General features: G+C 40.1%; 1 protein-coding gene across 1 annotated transcript in view; it reads right to left on the bottom strand.

Annotated features, from left to right (window-relative positions):
• The window catches only part of DTWD2 (DTW domain containing 2), a 61,607-nt gene extending 55,565 nt beyond the window's left edge, over positions 1–6,042 (bottom strand). Inside the window, exon 1 of the mRNA XM_039731114.1 lies at positions 5,885–6,042. Coding sequence (XP_039587048.1) covers positions 5,885–6,024 — 140 coding nt within the window. The 5' untranslated portion in view covers positions 6,025–6,042. The remainder of the gene's footprint in view (positions 1–5,884) is intronic.
• Between the last annotated feature and the right edge of the window lie 14,017 nt (positions 6,043–20,059).

The raw sequence follows: 20,059 nt of genomic DNA on the forward strand, positions 1-20,059 counted from the left end.
AGCATAACACAAAAGCTGAACAAACACAAAATGAACTTCAAAAAGAACAATGGGTTTTAGCTTGGTTCAACCCATGCATTCCCTTCTGTAACTTAGGATGGACAGTGCACACTAGAAGATATCTGGGGATATTGGCCTCTGGCAGGACAAACCTCTACAGATTGGAGAAATGAGCTAGAAGGAACCTCATGAAATTTCAACACAGGGAAATGCAAAACCCTGCATAAAAAGAACAGCCTCAGGCACCAATACACCCTTTGGAACCAAAGAGCTGGCTGGAAAACAGCTCTGTTGAGAAGAAACTGGCAGAGAGGCTAATCATGAGCCAGCCGACTGTTCTTGCCTTTGACACAAAGGCCATCAATAGCAAATTGGGCTGCATTTACACCACTGCCTGGAGGTCAAGAGATGTGATCCTTCCTCTCTACTCTGCACTACTAAGGACATGTCTGGAGTGTTGGGTCCGAACTGGGCTTCCCAGAACATAACAAGCTTCTTGGAGTAGGTCCAGCACACAGCTAAAGACGACTAAGGGACTGAAGGTTTTTGTACAAGAAGAGGCTGAGAAATTGGACTCTTTGACCTGTGAAAGAGAAGGATAAGGAAAACATTATCCCTGTGTATAAATGACTGATGGGAGGGAACGAAGATGAAGCCAGGCTCCTCTCAACAGCACCCACTATCAGGGCAAGAGGCAAAACAGGTAGACTATGAAACTCCATCTGAACACAGATGGAGTCAAACACTGGAAGAAATTCCCAGAGCAGTTGTGGAGTCTCTGTCCTTGGAGATATTCACAACCCAGCTGGACACAATCCTGGGCAACCTGGTTTAGCTGATCCTGCTTCAGCAGGGGTCTGGACCCAAGATGATCTCAAGAGGTCCCCACCAACCTCACCCATTTCGTACGTAAAATTCTCTAATGTAAGCAATGGTGACATGACAGAGTGACCAGGCTACAGCCCCAGCTGAGTATGTCAGACTGTGAGGGTGGCAATTGACAATTACGTCCTCACAGGAAGTAGGTACTCATTTCCACAGAGCAATAACAAAAACATGCCAACTGGAAAAAAATCATCCCGAAGTATAAGTAATAAAAGGCTATGAAGCTATTTTCTTGCAACAGCCATTGCTAAAATACTTAATGCATGCTTATTTCACTTTCTGCAACTGCAACTCAAACTTTAAAAATTCATGTTTGCACCTAAATACCATAACAATGTGCTACAAAGCAAATGCATACATTTATTGTGCTGAAGAAAGCTCAGATTGGTTTTTCACACTCAGCCATTATATGACATAACAGAATTATTAACAAATATGTGACACTTATACAAGAAGATTACATTTTTCCTCAAAATATGAAGCAGCACCATGTCATCATAAGTCATCACAGAATTATCAATGCTATCAAGAGCCTTTACAGCACTCAAATGCACTGTAATTATTTCAGATATAAGCAAAGGGAGTATTTATATTAAAGGAGTAATGTTACTCCTTTTCCTGCCCCCCACATACACAGCAGTGCAGCATTTATAGTAGTAGAACTGAGAAAATACCAATTGCTGTTAACCTAACTTTACAACATAAACTCATTCTGCAAATATAGAGGACTGTTACCAGTGAGTATTTCTGATGGCCTACATGACACTTAGCAATGTCCAGAGACGATAAATAATACTCACAGTTTAAAGTCACAATTTCTTCTGAAAATATTACCCAGAAATTCTCTTATAACAATGGAGCTTTCCATATTTATAGTCAAGATTTATGGCAAGAAGTCAATTCATGGCTCTTGTACAAATAAAAGGCTTTTTCCCTAACAAAACACCATGTATCTAGAAAACTATGTAATCTGACCCAGAGAAGTTCACAATTTCAAAATGTTAAATTTCCTATCAGCATCACACCACAAAATCAAATTGTTGTCCTACATTACTTCAGTTGTAGGGCCTGCTCATTTTGTTTTTCAAGCTAATAGCAACTTGGAAATTATATAAAACCTATTCTATTTAAATGTTTGGGTGTGGGGCTTTAACTTCTGAAAGCAAGTGGAATACTTAAGTTAGCTATGAAAGCCTTAAGAAGTCATTCATTCATAGTTTATCACCACTAATCTTTTGGCAGACAGAATGTGTATTAAATTCTCTCCTCAAGAACAAAACAGAATTATGCACATACCTCATTTGCATCAGATGCTTGCCATCTCAAACACTAATCATAAGCAGGGTCATTTGAAACTTTTTTTTTTAAAACTGGCACTTACACACACAACACCTTCAAAATGTAAAACTGTATTGTTGGGAAAGTTGAAAGTTTGACAAGAAAGTCTCACAGATATGTATGCTTAGCAGAAAGATTTTTGAATGTAGAAGCTGAGGAAGGAATAGAGATGGAAGCAAGTTTTGATATAGAAGAAAAGAATTGCTGAGCCAGTCTTACTGGATAACCAAGGAGGCAAAGTGTCTGTTAGTTAGAAGGGGGTTTTTATGACTTAGAACAAAGGATAAACTCACCTCAAACAAGATGTTTTTACCAAGCAGAAAGATAGCACAGGCAAACAAGTCAGCAAATGTTGCAAGTAGAAAAAAGGTGTCAGAATTTTCCACTGCAAGAAAACTGAAAAACAACTTCTAGCTTAAACTGTAATGTACTAACATTTAGTGATTGGAGAATAGTAACATGAATATGGTAATTGTATTAGTTATGATAGGCTATAGATAAAAGTTAAGGTATAGATTGGTTCTACTGTATTAAGATGCTCAGCAAAGAAAAGTATATAATGCATTTGTAACCTAAGCTAAGGGTCTCCAGGCCTGCCTGCAGCTGCAGCTGACAGCTCTAGGCACAGGCTCTGTCGCCCACGACCCTGGACTGCTGTAACATCTTGCATGTAATAAACTGCGTTTTGGAAGAGCCGCCTGGAGTCCTGCATCTCTCATTTAGGCTCTTACACTGTATTACATTATTTCATTCAAATTCTCCCCCATAAGCTATGGCAAATGCTGATATTTTCTCCACCACCACCACCACAGGCAATAGGAAGCCCCAAACACATAACACTTAGAAACATCCTGTTCCTTCAGGACACTCAAGTGACATTCACATTATCCAAAATGAAAACCTATCTACCTTACTCCCACATTTCTATTTCACGTCTTGACTGACTGAGCACTTGTTAGCAAGTTGTCAATCAGTTGTCTTGCCATTTCTAAAAAAAAAATCAGAACCTGAATTCAGTTCCCCTGAGGAATCACCAGATGATGCTAAAGAGAATCCATTCTTACATGCTCTTCTACTGAATTCAGACCTAAATCACATTCATTAAGGAACTTAGAACAAAAATCTAGAGTTCAGAAAATTGAGGAAGTCAATTAAATATACCTGGCCCCAACCAACATGATACTGTTATACCTGGCCCCAACCAACATGATACTGTTAAGGGTAATATCGCTTCCCATGAGACACCCTAAGTTACAGTGTTACCCACTTCAAGTCATGCCATGGAAAGTCATGATTAATGAAAAGCTAATTTAGCTATAATCCTGAAGAACAGCATGGAGGAGACATAGTGCAAAAATACACCGAATGTACAATTTAGTCTTGCATTGTCAGCACCACAAAAAAAAAAAATTCCTTTTTTCTTAAAAAGTAGGCTGTGGTCTTTACATCCTCCTTGGTTTCTCTGCCCCTACATTTCTTTCAGTGTCTGTGCTCATTGTTCCCATGCTCCTCACAAGGAGATGTAATTCATCCACAACTCTTTAGGAAGCTGATGTTTTAATATTCTACACGGTATTGAGGAGCTGGACAAATATTTTGCACCATGTTTACTGTGAAAGAAAACAAAGAGATACCGTTTCTAGAAACCATTTTTGTATGTGACTCATCAGAGAATCTGTTCAAAATTTAAGGACCTGAAGTAGATATTGTGAAACACACTAATAAAATAACAACAATAATGGCAGTACTCTACAGGCATTTTGAAAGAACTCAACATTAAAAAGCACATTGAGGGCTGACACTGGGTTAACTCTCACTCAGCCAATTCCTTGGTAGGTAAGGACTAGAAAAGCTGAGCAGTAAGCAACTACTACAAAAAAGATATCCAACAAAGAAGACTGCTAATGTGAACAGAAACTACAAATAAAAATATGGTTAGTAGAACCTTACAAAAATGCATGGTTTATACGAGAAAAATTGGCATGGCTTTAGGAAAAGGAAACCAAACTTTTCAGAACCATTTATGATCCCTGAAAGAGTCAATAAATACAGGGGTGAGAGTGCTGTAGCTGACAAAAAACAACTTTGCCTTTCCAAAAGAGTTCCCAAAAGGTTACTAGGAAACTAAGCAGCTATAGGATGAGGAAGGATCCTTATAAATATAAACCGAAATGCACCACCCAACGTGTAAATCTCCAGCTGGCTTGCTCATACCTGGAATACTATGTGCAAGGGAGGAAGGTGGAAGGCACAGACAAAATACATTAAAAGGTAATTTCTCCCCACTGTGATTTGTAGGCTTGTGGTGTGTCCTTGCTAGCCAGATGTTGCTGATACATGGAATTTACATAGGTTCAGGTGGGACTGGGGAAATTCACATAAACCATCCCCCCTACATTTACTGGGGGATATTCGATACAGAACCACATCCAGCTCAAGAAGTTCTTTGAGTTAAAAGTCACTGGAGAAAATGAGGGCAGCAAAAGGCTAGTGTCACTCATCTGCTTGGTTTTCATCTCTGAGCATCAACTATTGCTTATGACTACTTTTTCTAACAGTGAACACTTACAAAAGTGACTTGCAAATACATATTATTTACTATAACTTACATATAGGAAACTCACCAGCAATAAGCTTCTGAACTCTGACACTTGAAAGAGACTGCAACTACAATGTCAGCAAAACTACATGCAAAGCTTTCCACTCATTTCACCAATGACCACAAACAGATGAATAAGTATAGGTGCTAAGAAGCCTTTTTTCTCTGGCAGTTATGCACAAGCATTTCAGTTCAGGAACTTGCACTCACTTTACTAAAAGTACATACATATATACATAAGCATAAAATCAAGTTGTGAGGTATTTCTGTAAGACTCTAAGTCACTGCCTGCTTCAAAAAGACACCTGAATTCACAAGCTGTATTAACCAGCATTGAATGGATTTCAAAATTAGCTGTAAAGCTGTAAGGTAAGGCTAGTTTCTCATTTTCTTTTGACAGAGCACCAAAGACTGCTCAGACGTACTGAGCCTCATGTGCCTCGCTGCATGGCACTGAGGGGACACATTGCTTCCCCTCTGCTTTTCAGAGGGGAGCACACAGAGAAAAGGCGCAGCACCCTCTCTGTGTTGAGCTTCTAGGTATTCCCCACCATATTTACCAATTTCGTGGACAACAGAGTTAACTGATGTCATGTTATTGCTACACAAGAAGTGTGTACATGCCTTTAGGACATGATGGCCTCAGGACAAGAGGAAACAATCAGAAACTGATGCACACGAACTTCCACCTGAACAAGAGGAAGAACATCTCTACTGTGTCTGGAACAGATTGTCCAGAGAGGTTGTGGAGTCTCCGTCACTGGGGACACCCAAGAACCATGGGGATGCTTTGCTTTGGGATGGCCCAGCTCGAGCAGGGAGGCTGGACCAGACGACCCCGCGCGGTCCCTCCCAGCCTGACCCGTGCCGGGACTGCGCGATGCCACGGGCGCTGGAGGGCGCACAGGGCGAGCGAGACCCCGCTCACACCGACCCGCTCTGTTCGGGTGTCCTCGCCGAGCCACCGACCCGCGCCCGCCCGGGGCCTCAGCGCCGCCTCACGGCGAGCGGGGCGGGACCCACCGGCCCCGCGGCACCTCCGCGGCCCCACGCCCGCGTCACCTGCAGCGCCCGCACACGGGCCGCCTCTCGCAGCGCTCCACCGGCAGCTCCCACAGCCCCTCGCAGCCCTCGCCCTCCCCGCCCGGGGCCGTGGCCGGGCCCGGATCCGCCCCGCCGCCGCCGCCGCTGCTCCCCTCCATGCCGGCGTGCCGAGGCCGCGGGGCCGCCGACCGCCAGGGGGCACCATCCGGCAGGAGAGCGCGCGCCCCAGTTCACGTGAGGGGCGGCAACGCCCTTCCGGGGCACGCCCAATAGAAGCGCGGGAAGCGCCGGCTGAGCCCCGCCCACCGAAGCGGGGCCAATGAGAGCTGCTCGCGCTGCGCAGCGGGGCGTCACCGGCAGGGGGCGCTGTCGGCGCGCGGTGGTCGCGCGGAGCCGCTGGGGCTTCCCGGGCGCTGCCGGGAGGGCGGGAGCGCCGGCCCGCGGGGAGCCGGGAGCCGGGAGCCGGGAGCCGGGAGCCGGGAGCCTCGACCCGCCCCCGCCCCTGCCCTCAGCGCGCGGGTACCGGCACCGCCGAGAGACAGCGGCAAACAGCCCCGGCCTGGAGCTGAGAGCGCCCCGCTCCGCGTAGATAGCAGCTCCTGGTGCTACTCTCGGGTGGGAGATTGGATTTTTGATACTGTTGTTTTTTGTTTTTTTTTAAATCAGTCTTCTGGTTGTAAAGTAATTATCTGACCGCTTGAATTGATATTTTATTCCAAGTGCTGAAGAGTAAGGGTTCAGGACTAACCGTGCCCTAGATCCCTTGTAGCCTGTACTGGGCTGACACAGCTCCGGGAGAGTTTCTGCAGCACAAGACAAAATGTAAGCTATGCTGTGGTCATTAAGGTAGGTATGTTAATAAGCTGAGTCTATTGCAGTCCACTATACACTACAATGAAATTCAACTCCAGAATTGTTGCAGTTTACATTAGAAATCTACTGAAATATAGCAGCCAGTAAATTTCCACACAAGAGATCCTCTCCTGAAATTAGCATCTGCAGATGAGTGGGCCAGTTGTATTATTTCTTGTTTTCTGTTCTGTACCCAAAATAAACTGAATTGTGTTTACGTATTTACAATCATGTAAATTTGATCTAATTTAGGCCTCCTGGTATTAGATTCATGCAGAATATTAACATAGTTTTGCTTTTAAGTTGTATATTTTTGTACTATACTTTTGTATTTGTAGCTCAAGGTACATATACACTAATTTTCTTGTGTAGAGTTAAAACAAATTTTCTTCACAAGAATGAAAAAAATCAGAGATCATTGATTCTGAAGCTGGCTATATACTTATACACTGTAAATTTTTTAAAAATTAAAAAATCCACCAAAGAAATTTTAAAAACGTGAAAGGAACAAACAGAAAGAAAAAAACTAGGTAAAAAGGAAATTGCCATTATGCAAATTCAAAATTATAAAGTTATCTATTGCTAGTATTATAGGCCTGTCCTAATTTAGGACAGGGAGACTAATGTGGGTGGTGGGGAAGGCTGAAACTTTTTTGTTAAGCTGAAAGCCTTATCATGAGGTTAGTTGTTATAACCTATGAACCGCTTATTTAGGCCTGCTGTTAGAAGGATCACAGTTGTAGGGGACAGGACAAGGACTGTTAATGATTACTTAATTCCACCTTACTTAGAAGCATCCCCATGCAGGGCTACTAGCAGCAGCCTGGCTATGCCTTCACAGCTTTCCACAAGTCTTCAAAGACTTGAGTTTTTTATCTGCTCTGCTAAGTATAATCAGCTTTAAAAGAAAGTAAACCATTGTAAACTGTTCTGGTTGGACCACACAAAAGAAGAAAATAGATCTGCAAGATAGATGCCTAAAATAAATGTAACAATAACTTGGTCTGAAGTAATTTTGTTGCCAAGGAAATGGGTAAACCTGGCAGTGAATATGGAGAAGTTCAGAAGCTAGAGGATGTTTTTTTGTGTATGCGTACATCTGAAGAACAAAGTGAATCAGTTGAAACTGAAGGAAAATGGAAACATGAGATCAGGTTAGGATAACCTGACCATGACTAAAAGCTAGGCTTGAGGACAGAGGATTCCAGTTAGCAGAACATTGCTGTTCTGGACTTCCAACAACAGTAGAAGAGATTAAAAGCCAGCTGAACCCTAGCATTTTTTCTTTTAACAGAGCTAGGGTTTGCTATATCTGTGTTGTTTCAAAGCATCTTTTCTCACTAAAGGCCAAAAAAACTACAAATTTTACACTAAATACTATTTTTTAAAAATTGGAAGCATTCTTTTTTGACCAAAACATCTTGTTTGAATAAAGAGAGATTTAAGAGGAAAAATGACTGAATATTGAAGTCCAAGACAAAAAAAAATATATATTTTATGGCAGATCTTGATAATCTTTTGCAAGTTAATAGGGTATTTATTTTCACACTATTTCTTTAATGCATTAGTAGCTTGAATATTTGATGTGCAGACTTGAGTGCAAATTAACATGTCCACCATCATATTAGAAACCTGAGGAATTCACAGCATCTCTTTGGACCAATGTTTACAATTTGTAAATTCACAGACCTAAATTATGGGGTGACTGAGAGCTTCTTGCTTGTGTTTAGTACATTTGATGTGCTGCACTGTTCCCTTTTTGGGATAATAAATGGTTACGTGTTTAGTGACTCACTGTAGTGTGGAAAGTCCATTAAATTTTGTGGAAAGTACCATTCTTCTGCATGTCCAGTCTCTTCTGCATCTTTTATAAACCATTTCTCTTCTATTTTAGGATTTACTATTTATTTTATTTTAGGGTTAGCCCTTACTGAGTAAGAACAAGTTACATTTCCTGCTGCTACAAGTCACCAAAAATCCCTTCCTTGCCAAGAAGTTCAAATTTAATATACATTTATTTTAAGAGATGTGAAAAAGCTGTCAGGATTGCAGTTCTCAAAGAAGCATATGCAAATGGCAGGTGTAGTTTCCAGGGAGCTTTAGCCAGTTTAATTCCAAGTCCCATGTTTCTACTGGTTTGTTTGACTCAGAGTTTCAAATACCAGCATAAGTAATTTGAAATCCTGCTAGATACATTATATTTTTTTTCTTTTGTTTTCTTTGTAAAGCTGTGTCCTTGTACAGAGTGTTCCTTCATGGCAGCTGACAACTGTTGAATCTGGGTAGCTGTGGTTCATGTTTCCTGCCCATCCCCATCCTTGTCCATGCATTCAGGTGATTGATCCAGCGTTCAAGCTGGAGGGGCTGCCTGAGCTGTCTTACTGCGCAGTCACTGGTGTCAGCAAGAGCCACAGTCTGCCTAAGTGCACTGGGAGTGGGAAGCCATGCTGTGTTAAACTGCTGCCTCAGGACTCCACAGATGAGCCTGGAGAACTGACTGGCACTGGGAAATGTGAGCCAAGGGGAACAAGTTTGAGACAGGTGAACTGGCAGATGCTTGTACAAAGGCCGCCATGAAGAAGAGGGCTTTTGTTTGCTGTGTGATTCTGCCTCATTGCCTCACAACAGAAGACAAATGTCTTGGTGTTTGTACAGCAGAATGGTATCAACAAAGCACCTTCTGAGCTTGCAACGTGTGCCAACAGAAGCCCATGTGCAATATGGAAGACTATACTAGATAAGGGGGTTCCAGCATAGTGCTGGTAAATACCACTCAGGGTGGAAATGGAGCTCAGTGCAGGAGAAGTGTGGGGGTGTCTGAACTCAAAAGCAGAAACTGTTGAGTTTTGAGGAAGAGCTTGCTTTTTGTTTGACCTAAGCATGCACTGACCTGATTTGTCAGCCCACTTGTTTCCCAAGACAGGCCTTTTTGAAGGAAAAAGTATGTTTTTAGGGAGACAAGATAGCTGCCCAGAATAATCCTCTCCAACTTCCCACCAAGGACTTTGTTGCTGGAGGTACTGTATTTTTCCACATGCACAGAGTACTGCGAGACTTAAGGGCATTGCCTATGCCTGTCTCTATTCCAGAAGATTCTGTTCTATAACAGATTTGCAACACAAAGGATGGGAATAAAGCACCCATTTTACTTGTTTGCCTGGGCAGCTAAGGATTACTTTCCAGGGAACAAAAAAGGGAAAATAAAGCAAACAAACAAACAAAACAGAGCACAAACTAAGAAAAGGGAAAAAAAAGAACAAAAGAAACAAAAAAACCAATTACAAAGATTTAAACATCCAGTATTAAAAACTGATTACATGGTCAGACTTGTGTAACATTTATGTACGGTGCATATAGTTATCTCACCTGTGGGCTTCAGACATTACTCATTATGTTTAAAGGCTTTGGATTTGTCTGTCATTTATGATCACTGCTTTGTAAATAATAACAGCAAGTGACTTGATAAATGGAGAATTCATTTCAGCTATTTTTGTTACTACTGGGGGCTTGGAAATGTCCTTTACATAATCTAGAGAAGCAGCAGCAGTGATAGAAACATCCGGTTTGTCGCTTATGTTTCCTTTGTATTTCTTTCTGTTGACCCAAGAACTAAAATTTGTGCAATCATGTCCAAAATGCTTTGCTGCAGTGATTATGCCTTTATTCTGCCTGATGAAAAGCCTCCTGCAGAGCTTGTTCTTTAGCACCTCTCTTCTACATATTTGCCAAAAAAGGAGTACTTTCCATAGCCTCATTTACTTCCCAGAATCAAAGGATTTGGGGGTTAATAATGTTTGTCCATTTAAACTTTCCCCACACCTTGCAGATACCCTATAAGAACATGCAGTTAGGAACTGGTTTTGTGTGAGGAAATAGCTCAAAATAACATTCTATCCCAGCTGTCTCATGCCATATCCTGTGCATACACTTTTGTTTTTGGCATAACTACACAGATGAGTTACAGTGAAATAATAAGGGCGTGACTTTACAAGGTAACTACTGCATTTCAAAACCACTGGTTTAAATGTTTTCACATACTGTTAATACCAGGAAATGTTCTTTCTCATTCTCCCTTGAGGATAATTACCAGCCATTTTGAAAAAAATAATAGTGAAGACAATGATACTGTGAGTAGAACCTTATTTCTTCACTTGTTCTTAAAACAGTGAAAACTTTTAGTCAATCTGCATTGGAATTAATTTGAGTGAAGTTATTTAAAGGTACTTACACAGTAATATTTTTCTTCCAGGAATATGGGAAGTACTGGGGTAGGACAAATATCAGTACAGACTGGAGCTTTGCATTTGAAGTCTCACCCAGGGTAGTCTAAGTGGCTTACGTTAGCCTCACTTTGAAGAGAGAAACCCTAAGGAGGCCAAAGGTTGGTCTGCAGCGAACTTGTGCAGTTACCATTCATCACTTGCAAACACATTTTACAGTGTTTACCTCACACAGATACACTAGCAGCGACCCAAGCTTCTGGCATAGATACAATTAGGTCAGCAGACACATAGAAAGGCAGCTTTTGAACATTTTGGTTGCATTTGTTATGAAAAAATGTTGCTAATTATATGGGAAGATGGCCACTTCCAAATGAATTTAATAAAAGCTGTAGTGCTTGTATGGCTGTTTGCAGTCTACCTGTGCTGTGAGCTCAGCATTCTACATTTGGTGGGCAGGTGCCAATGGCTCTGCAAGTATTTGTTCCTGATCAAGTAGTCACTTTTAGTGGTGGATTAACAATTCCTTCTCCTAATGAGGATTGTAAACAAACATGGACATATTGGATTCTCATAAAACAATGTTCACTTGTTCCAGCTTAGAAACTGGTGAGTGCTGGCAGGGTAGCAGGTGTTAGACAATGCTGCTGCAGGCTGCCTCCAGCCAATTTCCATCAAGCTTAAATGAGCATGTTGTTCAAGCCTGCAAACTTTAAAAATGGCAGCATATTTTAAATGCAAAAAATAATTTGAAGGTGCACATAAATTGTCAGAGCTGGTGAAAGTCATGGTCTTGCCCACCTTTCCATGCCCCCATCTTGCCTGGTGCTACTGTGAGTCCCCATGAGCCCACCAGCTACCCTGAATGTTTCTCTGTTTCCTCTCAGATACACCAGCTGGGTTTACCCTGTGACCAGACAGACATTCATGCTGGCATAAGCGTGCTCATGGGAAGAATGAGGAGGAGAAAAATGTCCTGCTTTCCATTCTGATCTCTAGCATCAATGAAAAAGTGAAAGACCAGTAAAAATGTAAAGCTGGGGAAAAAAAGCTGTTTTTCTGGGCATGTACTGGTGCCTGCAGAGGTTGGCCTTCATCACCAGTTGTCTTGCTGCGGGCCAGCCCTGTGATGAGTACAGTTATAATATACTGGAAGGGCATATGGCAATATAAGCAAGCATTGCCAGCTAAAAATAGCTGTTCATGCCAGCTTCATTTGTGGGTTTTTTTCTGTCATTCTTCTTTTTGTGAGCTGCCACTCTTCCTTTCATGTTGCTCTACTGCTGCAGTATTCATCTTGCCTGTGCCATGCTGTGCTGTGAAACAACCTGCCAGGCTGCTGCTTGGACCGTGCTCCCTGCCAGCACAACACTCACAAGGCTTCACTGATGTGGAAAATCTGTGTACTCAATTCTTTGTTTCACTGTTATGGGTAGGTTTCAAAAGATGTGAAGAGATCATGGTCTGTAAAAATACACTGAATTATAGTTTGGTTGCCTAATTCAATTCATGAGTCTGATTGCTTTTGTGCTTGTAAAAATTAACTGCCTTCTCGGTTCCTTTTGGTTTTGTCTGTTGCAAGTAGATCTCTCATGTTGCATAAGAAAGTCACATGGAACTTCATAAAGTTATTCTATAAGGTCACATGTAAGTGTCATCTCCTTTGTGAAACAGCTTAGACTGAACATCCAAGGTAAGTTAAATACATCATGTGACAGATCACTCACATTCATTTGCTTCTTTCACAGAAGCAAATATTTGTAAGGTGTAAACACATTTTCAAACAGTCATTTCATCACTGATTTGAAAGTTTGGTCACTTCTAGTGACTTCACTTGTTGCTGTCCTATTGCCAAGGTTCCGTACCTTCTCAGTGGTTTCTCAGGCGCAGCTCCTCACAGCACTGACTCCTTCTTCTCAGGACAGGCAACACACCCCATCACCACCAGCTAACCTGCTCTTTTATAATACCCCTCTTAACTGGATCCAGCTGTGGCCTATTAAGGGCAGGCTTGTTCTTAATGCTTGATAATTTGCACAGCTGTAACTCCTTAGGGGCCAGATTACCTTCACCACTGTCTCTATTCTCCTACCTTTTATCTAACCACATTCACTCCTGACACATAGCTAATAACAGATAATTCCAATCACTAAGCCAGTAGTTGCAGCTCTTTGATTTCAACTCTGATGACTTGGAGCACAGTAAGAGGTTACTGAGACCGTCATGCTAATTATCGAAATTCTTAACTAAAGTCAGATTCAAAAATCAAAACCTATGCATTGTATAGAGACAAGTGTAGCTGGTTGTATAATCTTGGTGTGCTGTGTATGCCATTTTGTAACTGTAAAATGCAGCCAAAAATAAAAAGAGCAGATGTAAAACAAAAGAGATAAACTTCAATGATGGAGATTAAAATAGGTAGATGAGAGATGGTTTTTGAAGTAGTAAAATACTATAGGCAAGGGTCAGTATGTCCTCCAGAGCTTTATAGCTTTAGAGCTAAACCATAAAGCTTCTGTTTTCAGGACTACTCAGTGGAGACTCCTGTATGTTACATGTCTCTTGGACCCTGACAAGCATGTCAGCAGAGAATTCACTTTTATCAGAGAATCAGTGTACTGCTGATGTAGATGTGTCTTGCTACAGGGAGAGACAAAAGGATGTGCTTTTCAGAATACTGACAGAAATCTTTGAGTTTTTATTGAAGTCCTCTAGAAGTCAATGTTCCAATCAGCTGTACCTTTACAGGGCATTTTGAGAGGTCAACACCAACCCTTTTTTCCACTCAATTTAAAAGCTTTGCATTCAGCAAGTCATTTCGAAGCCATTAGAAAATTATGACCTGAGTGTGAAGTTTCTGGTTGGAAAGCTGGTCAAATGCCGTAATTATAGTAATTTCTAGTGTTTCCTGCTCCATTGTTAGTAATGGTATGGCCTGCCCTAGGTGGTCAAAGGAGGCAGGTTCCACTTGTCTGGAAACTGTTGCCTGTTCTTTGACTCCCACAATAAGTATAGCTGAATTACTTCTGCACTTAATGAATAGTCAAGTAAAAAGCTTTAAAGGTAAATGAAAGAGACTAAACTGTACCTGTCTTGCAATGTAACATTCAGTTTGTGCTCTTTTTCTTCTATCAGAAGGGCATATGCAACTAACTGATTATTTACTGGTGCAAAGAATGTACCTCTGAAAAGCAGAAGTACCTCTCTCTTTAAATCCAAGATGTTTTGGTCATTTGGAAAATATGACAATGCAAAGGGGAAATGTCAGGGCAACTTTACTCATGTCCATGAGTTTAGCAATATCTTGCCATTTCTTAGGTTGGGCAGTTTCACAGACTGGATGCATCATTTATTCTATATGATTTGTTTTTTCTGGTTCTGCAAATACAGTCTTCCAGACAAGACTACAGCAAATACAGTAAAAGCCTCAGGTGGCAGCAATAGCACAGGAGATTCAGTCTTCTCATAAAGAACAAGAAAGTAACAAAATTATTCCACATAACGTGAGCATTTCAAGTTTCCTCTCTATAACGTGTAAGAAAATTATTGAAAGATGTGAAAGCAAACAGTATGTCAGAAAAGCTCTCTTCCAAAGCAGCATTCATGCAGCACTATTGTCCTGGATTTATAGATCAAACACTAGACTAGTATTAAATAGTGTATCTGAATATCTGCCATGCTACTCTAGGACTAGGTTGTAGTTACATACATACCGCAGTGTGCTTTATCTCCTGTGCCTTAGACAGCAAAGTATACAGCACAGGAGATAATGTTTGCCTCTGTGCTAGCAAGGGTGCAGTAAGGGGATTGATTCAGGGTGCTTCCTGGTCCTGGACAGGACCTTTCTTTGATGCTTCCAACTCACAGGGCAGATCAGTTCTCTTGCTTTGCATCTAACAGTGCAGATGTCCCAAATCTGGTGCTATTAGGTACTGTTTCTTGTCCCTGTCTTACACTCCATGACGTACTGCATCTATCTCAGCCATACTGATTTTTATTCTAATGGTGAAGTCTGATTGTTAAATGGATGCAGATAAACAATTAGGATAATTTTTAGATGAAATGTTAGCAATGGTGCATAATGTACTAATATTCCCCTGAGTTACTTCTGCATCTTGGGTTCTGGGACTCTGTTTTTGCTTTGGTTCTGATTGTTGTGCTTACTCTGGCATGTATTTGCTGATCCTTCATAATGCCAGCAATATCCTTAATGGTATCAGACATTTAAAGAAGTTAAAATTGAAGTTCATGGATTTGTGTCCCCTACAAAGAAATGTTTTATATCATAGAAAATACTGTCAGGCAAAACATACTCTTTCTTCCAGTAGCTATCAAGTCAGAGGAAATAAAAATAAACTCTTATTAATTCTGGGAATCTTATTATTTTGCTGATCAGACTGTTTCCTTCTTAATACCCTGATTTTAATGCTTTGCCAGACCCTGATCAAATTATTTTCCTTAGATTGGACTGATTTTTTCCCCCAAGAAATTTTACATTCTAGCAAAAGTTTTGATGAGTGCTAAATAACCCAAATGTGTGGTGTCATGAGTGGCCTTGCACGGTAAATTGTTGTGGTAGTATCGATATATTTGTGTTACTTCACCATCTGCTTGATAGATAATGTAGTAGGCAAGATCAATGCCTAATATAATTATGTCAGTAGAAACCTTGATGTAATGTTGATGTAATGGATCTGCAATGTACTTCCTAGGGCAAGGACATGGCATCTATTATCTTTCATCTGCAACTTCAACATCACTTCAGCCAGTCTACAAAACCCCTCTCACTTTGCAACAAGTCACAACAGGGATTTTCCTAAAAGAATGATGATTTGTCCCTGACACTGTCCTGCTAAAGACAGTGAGCTGTGCAGGGGCTAAATAGCATGATGGGTTGTGCTTATGCACCTAAATAGGCTGTTCCTATGTGGACACCAAATGTAGTAGTGATTTTACTGTAGATTATTTTAGTCATGAGGCTGCATTGGGGAAGAGAAAAGGAGAGTGTGTTACACAGTACTGTAGATGCCAGCCCAGCAAAATCATTAAAAATATCGTAAGGGCAAAGGAGGCAGGGAATACGTCGCTATAATAAGGTAGTTCACTACTTAAGAAACACCCTGGACATGTGTTTGAATTTTATAGCATTGTCTGGTAAGACTGAGCATGGTCACTCATGGTGTTGGAGAGACACATCAGGAATGAGCCTATTCTCTGGAGAATCAGAGCCAGCTTTGATATCAGTGGGAGCAGTGAATCCCAAAGGATCTGCTAGCCTCATTTTCTTTCCAAGACAATCTGTTAGTTAGGTCATGGGTTGGACTTGATTGTTACTACAGGGTGACGCTTGATGATCTCAAAGTTCTTTTCCAACCTGATGATTCTTTGACTTTTGGGATGAAAAGTAAATGAAATTTGTGGTGGTTGGACTAGATGATTTCTGAAGGTCCATTACAGCCCTAATTATTCTGTGATTCTGTGAATTAGAAGGCTGAAAACTTAAAATGCTGCAAAATTGTGGAGAAAAGGCCACAAGGTTTTTAACAAGCTGGATCCAAGGACAAAGGAGACCCATAGAAACTATCAATTTTCTTGCATATTGCTGAAGTTTTTAACAAACAGGATGAGAAGGCAATATTGATGTATGATCTGAAGCATAGAGGAATTTAAAGTTCCATGTTGCAACACTGCAGCCCACAGACTATATAAGAACATCTGTGAGATAATATGAAAAGATGGCTCAATGGACTTCCTACTGAGAACGGTAAAAAAAAATCAGCATTCACTTCAGTGAAGAGTGGGAAATAGGCGGGAAGGAATTTATCTCATGCAGGTTCAGGCCAGCTAAGATCACATCCTCATGAAAAGAAAAAACAAAATGACAAAATCAGCAGAAATATGTCTATTCAATCATAAAAGAAAAGCCACTTAACAGCCAAAGAACAGAAATACAGCAATTAATATAGGGTTTGGCTGCACCATATTACACAAAGGTGCACTTTTCAGAATTTTCTGTAGCTTGAGCTGCATCTCACACTGATTTTTCTGTTGTTTATCTGTGTGATCATGGGCAGCAGAAGTCTTTATTATGGTGCTGCCACCTAAAACTATGAAGCAGAGAAAAAGTAGCAGTGTGTGTCAATTTTGTATGTCCTTCTCAGTTGTAAAATTATGAAAACAGCCTCTATGTGAAAAAGTGTGTGATGATATGAACAAAGGTGATAAATTCATAGGTAGCTTGTAAAGGTTTATCCTCAGATTACCTTGATTTTCACACACCTTGTTTACTATGTCACAATAGAAATTTTGTTGTGTGATGCATGCACTGTGAAGTCAGAAAAGTGTATGAATAAGCAGTGATATATTACTGGGGCAATGTATTTACACAACTTTCAGGTGCTCAGCATGTGCATTACACTGCTTTATGTAGAGGTAGGGAATTGTTAAATCTTTTAATGGAGAGCAGCTAACTGTAAAATAATCTGGTTTGTATCAGTCTACAGACCACCAGATTTGTCCTATGCCCATAGCACATTTGTAAAGAGATTGCAAGAAGTAACAATGGGAGCTGCACATGAGCCTGAACAGACACGACAGGCAGGTTATGCAGCTGCCTGCTGCTGCAGTGACACCTATCAAAAAAAGCTCTAGAAGCTAGGTTTGTAAAAGCTTAGATCTTTATAAGGGCACCTGTAAATAAATTTAGTGTCCAAAGCATTTTAGGCGAAGGGCTCACATATTTCACTTGACAGTGGTAACCCTTCTCCCTTCTGTCTCTGCTCAGTTAATTTAGTCCTGTCTGCTCTCTCTCGGAGAGGTTCTCAGGGGGGCTTTGGCCAAATATTTGCAATAAACATGCAATCAAATAATATCTTAGAGGGCACTAGTGAGCTTCTCAAAACACTCCATTGGCAAGTGCCCAGATATATTGAGGGGTAAAGTGTTCCACCAATATTTATGTACTTCTGAATCCATCAATTTCACACACCAAATCAGACATCACTTTTCCAATTTACATAAAAGATTATTATGATTTTACTTTTCATATATATATTTTACTTTTCATATATATAGTATCTACAAAAGGGTTTGGAAAATTTCCAGATCCATCTCCCAATTCTTGTAATCCGTGAATAAAACACACACTTTGCCAAAATTAGATAACTTGTCTTAGGAAGAATGAAGCTATTTGTAGATATTTTTCTTATTAGTCTTCTCCAAATGTGATATAACTGACAGCTGATACATTTAGTTAATGATTTGCATTGGACTTTACTTTTCATTCTCCTTCCTATTGTCAGACCAGTATATAAAATTGTGCAGCAAATCTATTTTTTCCTTCTTTTATGAAACTTTAAATTTCTTCAAATTCAAGTATTTTATTTAATATAATATTATGCAACATGGCCTTGTAACAATCACCATTTCCCAAATTTAAAATGCTTTTATTGTCCTTCTGAAATATAACTTCTTAAAAAAGGATGCTGTGATAGCAGTGAAGTTGGAGGCCTATAAATTAAAAGTTTAGAATTAACATGGCAGTCACAGATAATGAAACATGAACAATTCATTTGTTGGGGGTATTTTTTCTCCCAATAAATACTTATATCCTTTGTTAAAGAGTTATTGCGGGTTGTAATGCTTTTGTTTGAGCCCTGCTTTTCCTTACAGTTTTGTAAGTTATTGAGGATGACAGTTTTAAAACTGCACAAGCAGTACAGAAACAAACACATAAAACTCACTGGAACTTTCCTGAGACCAGTTATTTTTATTTAGATGTACACCAATCATTCAATGGAAAATCACATTTGTCACAGTAAATTTTATCTATGGTAAAATCCAAATTGTTGATTTTAACAGTTTTCATATTTTATTTTTTATTTTCTGTTGCTTATTATATAGCATATTCAGATAATTAAATATTGATTTTTCAAGTAGTCACTTGGTGTTAATGCAAAAACTGTAAGGCTGTGTCTTGAGAAAAAATTCATTGTATGTTAGATATTATTTCTTATGTAATATGAAAGCACTGTGAATTCTTAGAATGATGAAAATCCTGTAGCCCAAAGGTCCATGTGTTATTGTTTGAATCATCTAGCAATGACATAATTAAACATTCATATCTCTTCATATTTCAAGTAAACATTGCTGATTGCTATGCCTGCTGAAAATATGCCAAATAGCATGCATTGGTGATGATTCCCAGTCTCTTTCTCTTACACAAAAAACCACAAAGATGGATGTACACATTTGCACACATAGACGTGTAATGAGGTAAACAGGACTGGTCAACATTCACGTGGACCTCAAGAGCAGGAAACAATTTCCTAGATTTAACTGCCAGTTTTAGGCTTTCTAGTGCTGGTTGTTTATTTAGTTACCTGTTTAATTATTTTCCTCTGGACTAGTATATTTAAACACAGGGTCTAATTATATATTATATAGGATTGCTCTCAGTTTTATTTTCTCTCTCTTCCTGGGGCAAGACTGGAGCTTTCGATGTTTATTAGAAAGAAGAGTAAGCTGCAAATGCAAACCAGAATATATACCATGCCTCTATTTTTCCATGTGACTGTATTTGCTACCTCTTTTCTTTGTGCAGTCCCCCAGGAAAAATAGAGATAAAATACTTGATACTAAGTACCAGCAACTATTCCTTGTAGACATTAGATTAATTAGAGCACTACTGTTCATTTAGCAGCACTACACAGTGCTCAGAGAGTCACAGTGGTCTTTGCAATGGAAATTCTGCAGTTAACATATAGAAGAAAACACTGGAATTACAGAAGATAAATGTATTTCTCCCAGAATATGTTTAAGGACGGTGTCTTTACAACACAGCTGACAGTCTACTCCAAGATGATAGAATTTTTTACATGTGAGCTACCTGTATTTACAGAAGAAAGCTTTGCACAGCTGATTTTCATTTGCCCTATTGGTATTTTAATACCTGTATGGTTCAAGCAGATTTTGTGGTTTTAAATCACTGCTGGAAACTTGTCAGAATAAACTGCTTACAAAGCCATATACCGATTTCCGGAAGAAAGACTGAAACCAGTCTGGAGTCTCTATTTACAAAACGATTTAGTGAATCAAAGCAGCTTCTTGATGGCTGTTGTTG

Source organism: Passer montanus, unplaced genomic scaffold, assembly GCF_014805655.1.
Source record: "Passer montanus isolate IOZ18808 unplaced genomic scaffold, ASM1480565v1 scaffold110, whole genome shotgun sequence".
In the NCBI taxonomy this organism is placed as follows: domain Eukaryota; kingdom Metazoa; phylum Chordata; class Aves; order Passeriformes; family Passeridae; genus Passer; species Passer montanus.